General features: G+C 48.3%; 1 protein-coding gene across 3 annotated transcripts in view; it reads right to left on the reverse strand.

Moving 5' to 3' along the window:
- ACSS1 (acyl-CoA synthetase short chain family member 1) overlaps positions 1-14,613 on the reverse strand; it is a 70,213-nt gene that overhangs the window by 25,131 nt on the left and 30,469 nt on the right. For all 3 annotated transcript variants that reach the window (XM_090052441.1, XM_090052449.1, XM_090052457.1), the window contains 2 exons: positions 4,047-4,199; positions 947-1,094 (listed from right to left, as the gene is read on the reverse strand). In XM_090052441.1, the coding sequence (XP_089908567.1) occupies positions 947-1,094; positions 4,047-4,199 (301 nt within the window). The remainder of the gene's footprint in view (positions 1-946; positions 1,095-4,046; positions 4,200-14,613) is intronic.

Consider the following 14,613-nt stretch of genomic DNA (forward strand, 5'->3'; position numbering starts at 1 on the left):
GCTGGTGGTGATGGGTGGTTCAAAAGCAGACCAGCTTGGTGTCCCCATCCTGCTAAGATGGTGAGGTGGGGAACACTGTGGAGCTGGCAGAGGCAGGAGCCCCACAACAAGCTCCAGAGGACTGGGGGACACCAGGGGGGCAGGGACTGCCCTTGTGCCAGATCTGGTCTACATAGGCAAGGGCAATAGGAGGCAGGGCAGCCTTGACCTCCTGGAATAGGCAGCAGCGTGCACGCAGCATGGTCAGCTTCATGCACCAGGCCAGCACAGAGGGAACTGCCCACTCTTGCTTGGCATAGTCCAGGAGATCCCAGATACAGGTGATGCAGACCAGGACCATCCTTGGCACACCCAGGGCACCTCTGTCACCGGCACCACCAGCTGCAGGTTTTCCAGTAGGGGCTCAGTAAGAAGGTCAGCATCCTGGGCAACTGTCTCTGGGGACCTGGAACCAGAGACCAACCTCCAGGCCCCGAGGGCAGGTTTGGGGTTAACACTTAACTAATCACCTTGTCTCTCATATTGTACATTTATCCCTGGACATCCTGACTGCACAAGAATCAACATAAAAGGAGAACTCAAAACACCCTTAAACACAGCCCATACAGGGCAGCTCACAGTCCTGAGGCCTCTCCCCAGGCTCCAAGAGGGTGCTACAGGCTTCATGCTGCTCCCTCAATACCACAGTACAGTCTTCCTTCTCCCTCCTAAAGTCTATGCAGCAGACTTTAGTCCCCACCAGCCTGCAGACTCCTCCAGTTTGGAACGTGTAATCTGCTGCAAGCCTTTGCCAGCTAGCCTACTACACACATGACTGACTATAGGAAAGTGAGCAGGAAACATCCACTAAGGCAGCCAGGTCAGTCCCAATCAGTTTCTAGACTGCCTTCTGCCCTATAATGTTCTCAGAAGGTACCTATGTAAAGCTTTGGCCATCATTCCTCACCTGGGTCAGGGTACGTAGGCGTGCTCTCAAACAGTACAGAGGTAGCCCCATTGCAGAGTGGTCCATACACAACATAGCTGTGTCCTGTGATCCAGCCGATATCAGCCACACAGCCAAAGATATCACTTTGCTGGTAGTCAAAGACATACTGCAAAAATGCATAGAGAATTTGAATGCTCCGTAAAAAGCTGAAAGCTCAGTATAAAGGAATTGACACATGCTCCATTGCATTGGTTACTTCAATTCAGCCAGCAAAAGAGATGGAACAGGGCAAGCGTGGCAGGGCACCTTTGGTGCCTGCCACTTTAAGAGGCTTTAACAGACTGTGGAGTAGCTGGCAGGTGCAGTGTGGCCCAACAAGGCGGTCACATGACCACAGGAGGGTTCCTGGATTGGAGGATGGGGCTGGGCAGCCTCAGTATAAGCCCAGGCCCTCAGGGCAGAGCTAGCAGTTGCTGTAGGGATGCCATTGGAGTAACACTGCCAAGCTGGAGCTGCTGCTCCCAGAATATCTGGAGATCAGGGTAGGAGCTATGGCGATGGAGAAGGTTCCTGGTCCTGGGGAATGACCTAAAACTACACCCTGCTGGGAAGGATGGTGTGGTAGGGCTGCTTGTGGCAGGGTGGTGTCCAGGAAATGCCATACCTGTGCCTCCCCAGTGAAAGGTGAGTATGGGGCACCTTATAACCTCAGCCCCCATGACCTGGTGGGTTACCCTGTAGAGGGGACAGGTGAGAGGTCCAAGCAGGGGCAATGCATGGGGGGTGCACATGGATGCACATGCATCCCAAGTGTGGCAGTGCACCCCCTGCAAAAAGATGCTGCTACCACTGTCAGCGGCGCCTGCAAGTCATTGCTGCTTGCCCCCCTGCTGCCAACATCATGCGCAGCATTTGTGGGCAGTCCACAAATCGCCACTGGTTGCCGCCAGTGCTGCTAGCACTGCTTGCAGGTAGTCACTAACCCTTGGTCAGCACTCACCCCACTCCATCCTCAACAGTGCCAACGGAGTCTGTGGGAGCTCTGTGCTCCCACTGCTGCCAGCGTAGCCATGCCCCTCCCCCAGCTGCCAGGGGCATGCGCCATTCATGGGTCTAGGCATGTCATCAGACACCTGAGGCCCAAGGGGTATAAGGCCTAGTGGCCACAGTGAGGAGGCGTGTGAGAGTGAGTGGACCACGTAGAGTAGGGTCTGTGTGGGCAAGCCTGAAGGACTGTGCATGGGCTGGCTTAGTGATTAAGTGAGCTGGTTGGAGGGGCCTGAGAAGGTGAACCTGTATGGAAGACTGAGGGTGAGTGGCTCAACCTATCCAAAGTAACCTTGACTGGCCCATGATGGGGCCAGGACCAGACCGGTCAAAGGGCCAAAGCACCTATTGCAAGGGAGAGACAGAGACCAGGAGTCCTGACTGGCCTAGAGACAAGGCCAGGGCCAGTGAGGCCAAAAGTCCCAGAGGGGACAACTGCCACAAGGAAAATGGGCTTAGGGAGTTTTACAGCACAGAATGAGGGTGGAGAGTAGACTGCCTGAGGAGGAGGGATCCAGGTGGGGTCTGAACATCAGGCAGGTGTAGAGTGAGGCCCAGTGGGAGCCCACACAGCGATGCCATCTGCAAAGTGTGGGACACGTTCTAGGGACAGTACAGAGCTGTGTATTATGTCCTTGGCGTCAAGCACTAATCAGTCAGCCTCCCACCTTATAAACAACTACTTCAGAGTTGCATCAAAGGTGAGACAGGTGGGCGGGCCAACAATTGGACTGGCCATGAGACGGCCCCCTGTCACAGCAAACATAAGTGGCAAAATAACCCGAAGGGACAAATAGAAACATAAGACTAAAGGGGCCTCCTGGGGCATTAGTTTCAGCCCACCACATTCACAGGCAGTTCTTAATCCAAGGATTCCCCAAAACTGTTACTTTAAATCCTTACCTACTCCAACAAGGAACAAAATCTAGAACACCAAAAACATACAATTAAATGCCACAGATAAAACTAGGAGAGACAAGGGCACTGCCAATGCCCTGCCAGAATTTTTTTTGCAGGAAATTCTCAGATCCAGGGGAGCAGATGGAGGGGGAGGGGGAGGAAGCAGGACATTGTAGCGACAGACCAAAGCCAAGAACTTTCTTTCCGGACTGAGCAGGAAGAAGACCTAAAGACTATGCTTCATATAGCTGCCTTCTGAGAAGAGCTGACATGCAACTCCCACATGTCTCAGAGACCAAGTGAAACACTTCAGTCCTGCAGCTTGAAAGGCTAATCCTCAAATTTTCTGACCAGCTACCTCTGGGCTGAGAACAGCACAAATCTCTTGGAAAACGTAAGTATGAGTAGGGGTAAGGACACAGAGGCAGAGTGGTTAATGCATCTTGCTGTGGCTCCAGAGATGTGACCTCTAAGCCCGCCTCAAAGCTTACATAAAAGACTGCCTCTAGTTAATCTAACTGTAGCTGGACAACTGATCTTGAACTGAGGAATCAGAGGTAGGTGGCTATAAGGCTGATTGCATCACTGCCTTGAGGGTAGCTAGCTATAGAAATTAATGTGCTTGAACTTGTGCTCTCTCTGTGGGTACAGAACCTTCATTATATGGTCATTTATTATTCCACAGCACAAAGGTTCTGCATCCCACAGTCAACCACATGCCACACAACACCCGCTCTGGGAAGGTATTATAAGGTCCATATTGCTACTGCAGAAAAGGACTTAAAGAACCTGCCCAATGCCACCCAACATATCAGTGGCAGAGGCAAAAAATTAGTGCTTATACAGTTTTGTCCTTCAGCAGACAAGTATCACAAATAGACACTTCAGGAGTGACCAATGAATTTAAAAGACCCAACTAGAATCACTGCATCATCTGGATTCCTTATGAACACAGGGAGCTGATTTGCATGGCTGCATGCTTCCTGGCAGCAAACTGAGGCAGTTTAATTATTAATATGCTTTCACACACCTTTCAACTCAACTACATGCAACACGTCAGATGACTGACAAATGCACCACCATGGCCTTAATCAAAGAAACAAATGTTTCCCCATGCACATGCTGAAACAGCACAAACGCTCTTTTGACAGAGATAACACACTTGCAGTACCTTGTGTGTCAGAGCAGCATACAGCAGATATCCAGCCTGGGTATGAACAATCCCCTTGGGTTTTCCTGTGCTTCCAGAGGTATAAAGCATGAAGAGCATGTCCTCACTGTCCATACTTTCAGGAGCACATACAGGAGCCTCCCTGGCCATCTCCTAAGAAAAGAGAAACAACACAAAAAGCCTTTTAACCTCTCATAGCAAATCCTTTTGTGAAACTCACCTGTGTCTGGGCTATGCCTAAAAGAACTGGCATGTCTTCAACTGGTGTCATGGCTTTCTGCAGAAAGACTTGGCAGAAGTTGTACTAGCAAAAAGCAAGGACAAGCGGATGGAAAATGCTAGAGCATAGGAGAAGTCAAGGTGGCTGCTCAGATGCACTGTCCATTTCCCTAGGCACTAACAGAAGCTGCAAGGGCACCATGGGACAGATTCTATTCCATCAAGAAGCAGGTAAGAGGCCTGAGGCACTTAAATGCAATTCTATTCCATCCTGCTCAAGCCCGTGAAAAACTGTTAATGCAAAAGATGGGTGGGTCCTCCTCCTTTTGATGCTTTTTTGTGATTTAGTCTTAAAAGGTATAAAGACCATGTGTTACCAAACTAAATCCATTCATGTATTTTCAGGATTTACACAGGGTGGAATAGAATTGCACTTAGGATCTTTACTTGCCTAATAGGTAAAATGGAACCTGGTCCTGTGTACACAGGACACTTATTCCCTATAAGGTCATGGGGATTGATGCTGTAGCTGTTCTTTAGTCACATACATCTCTCACACCCAGGTGTCAGAAGAAAACAGATTAACAAAACCTGTATTAAAGAAAAAACACAAATCAAGTCCTTGGGAGGATAAAAGCTTCTGACAGAAAACCCTAGTGTGATTCCCATCATAAGTCACACTTTGTAGCAACTGAAAGGTCACTAAGCTCTATTTTAATTTTAAATCATACCTGGGATTTCCCATTGTCAGCCTCCATTTTCTGGCTGCAGAAAGGACTGTGGGCCCTTTTCTGGCTACATCAGGTACAGAGCAGAGCTGTCCAACTGGCAGTCAGGAGGCCACACACAGCCCACAAGGGGTTAACCTGTGGCCAGTACCATAAAAAAAGGTGGTGTGGGTGGTGTGCAGGCATCAGGCACCCCCATACTATCTTAAATAATAAATAACAGAAAGCAGCTGCTTCTGGCAGCCATAGGATCACAATGGCAATCACAGCAGCAACAGGAAGTCTCTATTGCCCCTATACAGTGGGTACCCAGCCAAAGTCCCCCAGGCTTCTACATGGCCACTATTCCTTTCTTTCTCTGCTGCAGCTAGGGTCTCTAAGCTCCCATCTTCAGCAGCTTTCACTTCCTGCTCCCATCCTAGGGTGTGGGGTGGCACAGCTCATGGCGTCAATATAACTTGTGGTAGGGGAGGGAAGGCTGTGGCCTAGGGGCCTGCTGCTTGCACTAATGTGGCCCCTGCTACTGCAGCTTGCATGACATGCAGCCACCAGCCACTTGGAAGTTAGACAGCCCTGGTATAAAGCAGAGCCACCCTGGATCAGACCACACAAGGGAGCAGCACAGTGGAAATTATGTCCTGCCTACTTGCTCCTGCATTGAATGCACTACATGCTGAAAAAATGCCAGGCAGCTTCCTTTGGAGTGGCTCCTATGAGTATGCCTGAGATTGTGAAAAGCACCAAGCATGCCTTGGGCACAAACTCAAAAGCACTTACATGGCAGATTTTTGGCATGAGATACACTCCAGTCTCCCTGGCCCTTTTACTTCTGTCCAGGGTGCGGTCCTGTGCATCTCAGTGCAATGCTCCTTAGCAGTCCAACAGAATGCAGGCATGCCCGTGAAGTTTGGTATTTGTTGTAAATGAAAAGATGAAGACCAGTAAATGATCCACTATGCCTTATTCCTTCTTCTCCAAACACAGACCTTGCTGCCTTCCTATTTCCATTCTCCCAAAAGCCAAAACAGTTCTGGAGTTAGAACTCCCAACAGAGGCCATTGGAAAGGCCAGGGGGCAGAGTCAGGCCTGAGCTTTCACTTGTACAAGGAAACAAGCAGGTTGCAGAGGTTCCTTAAATCCCTAGGTGAGTAACCCTGACCTTGGGCATGGGCATGCAGAAGTCACAGGGGTACTGGCCTGTCTGCTCCCTCCCTGGAGCAAGTTAGTGGGTAATGAATGAAGACCTAGCTTTATCCCACCCCCTGACTTCACTGGGGAAAGTAGCTGGATCAGCACTAACTCAAATTATCACCAAATTTATGGCCCTCCTTGCATCATAAATTCAGACAAGAAGTTAAACGAGTAAGCAGTGGGGAGGGGTTTTAGGCCTCTGCAGACTCATTGCCTGCTTCCTTTTCTCTTTCATTAGGGTCAGCCCTCCAATTTCCAAGTTCAAGCAGAGAAGTCAGCACTAACATCCCAGGGCTGGACTGCAACAGCCTTACCTGCCCTCAGTATTATGATGGGTGGGGACAGAATTTGGCCCTTGGTAAATGGAACCTGTAGGCTGCCACTCACCTTCCTTAAAAATCAGTTGAAAATGGATGGCTCCACAGTAGGAACAAGTGGAACTTCCACAAACCTGGAGCACAAATTGAATATAACAGGGGCACTCAAGCCCCAGCCCATGGGCTGGATCTGGTCTATGGAGCCTTGTCATCTAGCCCACAAGGCTCCCTACAGGTCCAGATATTTAGCAGTGGGGGAATGGTGGCAATTCACATTACCACTACTCTGCCACCAAATTTCCAAGTCCCATGTGGCTGGAGTGGGCCTTGGCTGGGCTGTTGCCAGAAAGCTGGATGCCTGAGCCCCAGCCAGGCCAGCCCTATGCAGCTGAACCAGCAGCATGCCCTGGATCAGGTCCACAGGCCAAATCTAAACCACAGACCAACTTGGCACTGCTTATCCAGCCCATGGGGTGAAAAGGTTGGGCCTACTGGAACAATGTGCTGCTCAGAGTCCACTTAATATCAGGGAATATTCAGCTTGAGATCTCATTAGATGGTCCATGTGTACTCTGCTTATTCCAAATCCAACATAAGCAATATCCATGAAAAGATCCAGCCTCTCCACTGATTTGAATGTCCTAATTTCCTTTCTTCTCTGGAACCATGGGGCACTCCCCTTGTCATTGCTTTCTTGTTCTGAATTAAACCACACCCTAGACTTCTCTCACTTTCTCTCTCTGTTTTGTTTATATGGATTTTGGCAAATCAGATGCAAGAAAGCCAACCCAATTTTTAGACATCACTTCAAGAATAAACCAGCAACTAAGCACAGCATACAGTGTTCAGAGTGCATTGGAAGCCAAGTAATAATTAGTGGAGGAGGATTTTATTGACAGGTTTCAATGAGTCATCTTGTTATCTACCACTTGAACCTTGCATGGAAGTGAAGCAGATAATCACTGATTCATGCCAGTGGATGGATTAAGCTCAGTTCATTCTGGATGAAAGACAGATATTAACTTCTTTTAAGGGTGCAGGGACCTAAAAGCTGAGACAAATATATCCTACCAACCAGTGACAAAAACATTAGGATCAGGTGTTTTTGGGGAGACAGTTTAGAATGAAAAGTTTTGTTATTCATATGACTAATAAAGCCAAAATCTAGCAAGGGCACCCATCAGGACTACATCCAGTGTGTATGAACCCTGTTCGAAACAGGGTGGGAGCTTCAATTGCTTACATGATAACTTTGCTTTTACTGGCTCATGGCTTAAGGCCTGTTCTTTTTGTGCCTGTCCTGCTCTTTTCAATTCTGCTTCTTTCCTTTGGAATCAGTGGGATAGCAAAATGTGGTACATGCTTGTTTTTCACCAGCTTTACAAACTCCTGTAATCCTCCAGCAAATAATTGTGGTCTATTGTCAAATGCCATTTCCTTGTTGCAAACAGAGATTCTCTTATTCATGCCTTCCATTCCCTCCACTTGGATAGGCAGCTCCAAACAGCCTGCAACATAGGACTACAAGGCTCCAGCAAACTGGCACATGCAAGTTAGCCTAACTCTGACTATAAATCTACTTGCAAGTTTTGTAAATACCAAGCATCAGTTCAAAATACCAGTTCATTAGTTCAAAGAGATGCACTAAATCTATTCCAACACAGAGGAAAGGCAGCAAGAAGGCACAGCAGCCCCCTGGCTCTCCAGAGACCTAGCGGACCTACTGTGGCTAAAAAGAAAAGCCTACAAAGGATGGAGGACGGGATTCACCTCCAAGGAGGATTACTCCGCGCTGGTCCGGTCCTCCAGGGAGCAAACCAGGAAAGCCAAGGCTGCAACTGAACTCCAACTAGCTTCAGGCATCAAGGACAACAAAAAGTCCTTTTTCAGATATGTGGGGAGCCGGAGGAAAAGCAAGGGCAACGTTGGACCCCTGCTAAACCAGATGGGGCAACTGACAACTGACACCCAGGAAAAAGCCAACCTATTAAATAGGTACTTTGCATCAGTCTTTCATCAGTCACATGGGATGCCCATGCCTGCTATGGGACAGGGAGATCCGGGTGATGGGGATCCCCTACCCTTCATCAATGCTGACCTCGTGAAGGAACACCTTGAGAAGCTGGATACCTTCAAGTCAGCTGGCCCTGACAACCTGCACCCCAGGGTACTCAAGGAGCTGGCGAGCGTCATAGCCCAGCCCCTGGCACGGATCTTTGAAAACTCCTGGCGCTCTGGTGTAGTGCCCGAAGACTGGAAGAAGGCCAATGTGCTGCCGATCTTCAAGAAAGGGAGGAGAGTGGATCTGGCTAACTACAGGCCCATTAGCCTGACTTCTATCCTGGGGAAGATCCTAGAAAAGTTTATTAAGGAGGCCATCCTTGAGGGACTGGCCCAGGCTAACATCCTAAGGGATAGCCAGCATGGGTTTGTTGCAGGTAGGTCTTGTTTGACCAATCTCATTTCCTTCTATGACCAGGTGACCTATCACCTGGACAAGGGAGAAGAGATTGATGTCATATATCTTGACTTCAAAAAAGCTTTTGATCTGGTATCCCATGATCACCTCTTGGCCAAACTGCCCAGTTGTGGCCTTGGCTCCACCACGATCCGCTGGCTGGGAAATTGGCTTCGTGGTCGGACCCAGAGGGTTGTGATTGATGGCAGTCACTCATCGTGGTGCCCTGTGACCAGTGGGGTCCCTCAAGGCTCTGTCCTGGGACCCATACTGTTCAACATCTTCATTAACGATGTGGACATTGGAGTCAGGAGTGGACTGGCCAAGTTCGCCGATGACACCAAACTTTGGGGCAAAGCATCCACGCCAGAAGATAGGTGGGTGATCCAGGCTGACCTGGACAAGCTCAGCAAATGGGCAGACGAGAACCTCATGGTGTTTAACACCGAAAAATGCAAGGTTCTCCACCTTGGGAGGAAAAACCTGCAACACCCTTATAGGCTCGGCAGTGCTACATTGGATAGCACTACAGAAGAAAGAGACTTGGGGGTCATCATTGACCACAAGATGAACATGAGCCTGCAATGCGATGCTGCAGCTAGTAAAGCGACCAAAATGCTGGCGTGCATCCATAGATGCTTCTCGAGCAAATCCCGGGACGTCATTCTCCCCTTGTACTCGGCCTTGGTGAGGCTGCAGCTGGAGTACTGCACCCAGTTTTGGGCTCCACAATTCAAAAAGGATGTGGAGAAGCTTGAGAGAGTCCAGAGGAGAGCCACGCGCATGATCAGAGGTCAGGAAAACAGATCTTACAATGACAGGCTGAGAGCCACGGGACTCTTTAGCCTGGAAAAGTGCAGGCTCAGGGGTGATCTGATGGCCACCTATAAGTTTATTGGGGGTGAACACCAGGATCTGGGGGAACGTCTGTTCACCAGAGCTCCCCAAGGGATGACGAGGTCGAACGGTCACAAACTCCTGCAAGACCGTTTCAGGCTGGACATAAGGAAGAATTTCTTTACTGTCCAAGCCCCCAAGGTCTGGAACAGTCTGCCAGCGGAGGTGGTTCAAGCACCTACATTGAACACCTTCAAGAGTAAACTGGATGCTTATCTTGCTGGGATCCTATGACCCCAGCTGACTTCCTGCCCTTTGGGCAGGGGCTGGACTCGATGATCTCCCGAGGTTCCTTCCAGCCCTAATGTCTATGAAATCTATGAAACTCCAGAGCTTAATATGATGCATCAACTCATGCAAAAGCTTTAAACACAGTGGAACAACTTCCCCTTAAGGCAGGTGTGGGCAAAATACAGCCCCTGGGCTGGATTCAGCCTGTGGCAGACTCTGTTTCCCAACAGCCACTGCCCATATCGCTGCAGTCAGTTTCCATGAAGACTCCAGAATGGGCACAGCCATTACAGGGCGGGGCCCAGATTTCCACAGAGACTGGCCCAAGCAGCACTGGCAGGGTGCACAGCTGGGCAGAGAGCTATTTGGGGCCTGGAGCCCTGTAGCAGGAGGGCCCAGATGCAGGGCAGAGTTGTGATCCACTGCCTGCATGCCCTGGGCGGGAGCAGGCACACAGCAAATTGCGGCTCTGCCCCAGTGGGGCGTGTGGGCAGCAGATCACAGCTCTGCCCTGGCTCTGGACCATGCTGTCACTCCTGCCAAATCCCAGCCTTGACCCCAGAGCAGCTCCTCAGTCCACCCTGCCAGCACTCCACGGGCTAACCCCTGTGGAAACCCAGCTCCCCCTGCTGTCATAGCCCTGCCCCTTTGGGGTGTCCATGTTAATGGCATGCAATGATGCAGACAGGAGCTGCTGGGAAATGGAGTCCAGCTGCCAACCACAGATCTGCCATTTTACCCACCCCTGCCCTAAGGGCTCAAGTAAGTTGACGGACATAAAACAATCATTGCTCAGAAAACATTTTCCAGCCTGGGTGACAACCTCCAGCATCTTCCTTGGGTGTATACAAGCCTGTAGCAATCATGATATATTCCAAATATTCAACAATTGTCTGTAAAAACAGAGAGGCAACCTACTTCCCTGAGGCACCGTGCTATTCTAGGTGAAGAAATACTTCCCTCAGGATTGTTTAGGCTTGTGGTTCCCAACCTAGGGGTTGTAATGCCAAGTAGGGATGTGGCAGTTATGAGTGGGGTCACAAGACTCCTGTGGCCCTTAATTTCCCCAATCCCATAATTCTTCCATATGCCTCCAATTAATAGGGAACAGGGACTTAACATGCCTCAGCTTTCTGGAAACTGTCCCAGTGCCTGAATTATGCTGCAGAGAGAGCTAACCCAGCCTAACTCAGTCATATTTTATTCAAGGACAAGCCTCTAGGCTAGCCCTCATCATGGAGTAATTGTGGGCACAGGGACAGTTACTGTTGAGTAGTAGAGGCAGGGTAAGTCATTGCCCCATTTAACTGCAGGTGTACACAATGGTTCTACAGATGTATGACAGTAATCAAAGTCAAGACAGCAAAATATTTGAGAATCACTGAACTAAGTGTTTATCTCAGTGATCAGTTGTGAGTGCTTGTGAAACACTATAGGGTGATTTGGCCTTACAACTAACCACTATTCAGAGCCTGCATTTAGTTCCAAGTGTTTGTGAGCAATTAACAAATATTAAAATAGTAACAGGAGGTAAAATCAAAACTAAGTCTTACACCCTGGGCAAGTTAGGGATCTCATCTGCATTTATGTTTTCACAGCATAGTCAGACTGACTTCCCTGAGTTTTGGTACCATGGCCAGGTTCCATGTGCTCCTAAGTCTACAGCAAGGCCCACTGGCTTCAGTGGTATCAAATGTAGAAGAGGAGCAAATCTGTAGTAGCTTCAGTTCAATTAAAATAGCGAGTTAAAGTATAATATCCCTGTGCTACTTAATAGAGAGTTCAACCTCTTTCATCCTGTCTCCACATTCTCAATGTATCTCAGATTTTTGTATTAAAACAGATCACCGCACCACTGCAGAATGAAGCTGGAAGTCACTAGCAATGAAGAAGTGGGGAGTGAGAGCTTTCAGCACCCTGAGGCAGTTTTAGGTTGTGGTATAAATGTATTAGCTGGATATTTCCACTATATTGATCAGCACTAAAAGAGTTAACACCAGACAACTGCATTCAAGGTTCACATTTCTTAACTGCAGTTTCAAGTTACCTGCAGACTTCAGATGCCACCTCTGCTTCAGTTTATTCAAGGATTAAGCAACACCTAACCAATAAAACAAGCTCTTCCTGTCTAGATTGTACTGTTAGCATCTAGCAGTCATTTGCTCCTACTTCACAGGAACACCAACTGACTTGGAAAGTGAGTTTTAGCTCCTCAATATTTTTTATGTTCAAATGGTGGTTTCCAGCACTGAATGCAATTAGTGCTGTCTGATTATTGCTACTGGTAAACTGACACAGTTACCCCTGCCTCAAGCAGGTGCACATTTTAATGAGTGATCCTTCCTCCACCAGCCTATATAGGTTGTAAATAGTCCTACAGAATCATTCCCCAGGAGAAAAGAATAATTACACGAAGCCTCTCTTGGGTCTTGTCTGCTTCTGCAAAACTAATATCCAGTTTCACAGCATAGATAAGATTTTACCGAGTTTGCCTGAACCACCTGGGAAGGAAGGAGAGCAGCAGAGTAAGGACCTTGGACTTCAGAAAAGCAGACTTCCATTCACTCAGGGAACTGATGGAAAGGATCGCCTGGGAGGCCAGTTTGAAGGGGAAAGGAGTCCAGGAGAGCTGGTTGTATTTTTTTAAAAAAAAAACAAAAACAAAAAAAACAAACACCTTACTGCGGGCGCAGGAACAAACCACCCCAATGTGCAGGAAGATGAGCAAGTATGGCAGGCAACCAGCTTGGCTTAGCAAGGAACTGTTCAGTGAGCTAAAACACAAAAAGGAAGCTTACAGCAAGTGGAAACTTGGACAAATGAAGCAACAAAAGGAAGATCAAGAAAATTCTGGGTCCCTTACTGAATGGGGAAGACAACCTAGTGACAGATGATGTAGAGTGAAGTACTCAATGCTTTTTTAATTCATTCACAGGCAAGCACCAGACTACTGCACCTGGTAGCACAGTTTGGGGAGGAGGTGAGCAGCCAACAGTGGCAAAAGAACAGGTTAGAGATTATTTAGAAAAGTTGAATGTGTATAAATCCATGGGATCCAACACAATGCATCCAAGGGTGCTGAGAGAGTTGGGCCACTGGCCATTATCTTTGAAAACTTGTGGCAATTGGGAGAGGTCCCAGGTAACTGGCAAAGGGCAAACACAGAGCCCATATTTAAAAAAGGGAAGAAGGAAAAAAGTCAAGGAAACTACTGACTAGTCAGCCACACATCAGTCCCTGGAAAAAGCATGGAGTAGATCCTCAAGGAATCCATTTCTAAGCACTTGGAGGAGAAGGTGGTTAGGAATAGTCAGCAGGGATTCACCAGGGGCAAATCATCCGCAGAGCCAGTCATCACAGAAGGCAACAAGGTTGGTCAGGCATGACTTGGCTCCGTGGATGTGGGGAAACCAGCAGATGTGATATACCTTGACTTTATCAAGGCTTTTGATATGGTCTCCCACAAATTCTTGCAACCAAGTTAAGGAAGTATGGGTTAGACAAATGGACTGTAAGGAGGATAGAAAACTGGCTGGATCATCCGGCTCAAAGGGTAGTTATCAATGGCTCAATGTCTAGTTGGCGGCCAGTATCAAGTGGACTGCCCCAGGGTAGTCCTGGGCCAGGTTTTGTTCAGTATCTTGATCAACAACCTGGAAGATGGGATGGAGCGCATCCTCAGCAAGTTTGCAGATGACACCAAGCTGGATGGAGTAGTAGACATACTGGATGGTAAGGCTAGGATTCAGAAGTCCTCAACAAATTGAAGAATTGGACCAAAAGAAATCTCATGAGGATCAGTAAGGACAAGTGCAAAGTCCTGCACTTAGGATGGAACAATCCCATGTACTGGTACAAGCTGGGGACCGACTGGCTGAGCAGCAGCTCTGCAGACAAGGAGCTGGGGGTTACAGCAGATAATAAGCAGAATATGAGCTGACAATGTGCCCTTGTTGCTAAGAAGACTAACAGCATACTGGGCTACATTAGTAGGAGCACTGCCAGCAATTCAAGATAAATGATTCTTCCCCTCTATTCAGCACTGGTTAGACTACATCTGAAGTACTGTATCTAGTTTTGGGTCCCCCACTACACAAAGGATGTAGACAAATTGGAGAGAGTCAACAACTGAGGGCAACAAAAAATGGTTAGGACGCTGGGGCAAATGATGTACGAGAAGAGCCTGAGGGAACTGGCATATTTAGTCTGAAGAAGAGAAGTGGGGAGATTTAATAGCAGCCTTCAACTACCTTTAAGGGTGGTTCCAAGGAGGATGGAGCTAGACTTTTCTGAATGGTGGCAGATGACAGAACAAGGAGTAGAGGTCTCAAGCTACAGCAAGGGAAGTTTGCATTAGATATCAGGAAAAACTCTCTCTCACCAGGAAGGTAGGAAAGCACTGTAACAAGCTACCCAGAGAGGTTGTGGAATCTCCATCCTTGGAGATTTTTAAGACCCATCTAGATAAAGCCTTGGGTGGATGATCTAGTTGGGGATGGTCCTGTTTTGAGTAGGGGGGTTGGACT

This window comes from Crocodylus siamensis, chromosome 1 (assembly GCF_052110815.1).
Source record: "Crocodylus siamensis isolate JL-2025a chromosome 1, ASM5211081v1, whole genome shotgun sequence".
Taxonomy (NCBI): Eukaryota; Metazoa; Chordata; order Crocodylia; family Crocodylidae; genus Crocodylus; species Crocodylus siamensis.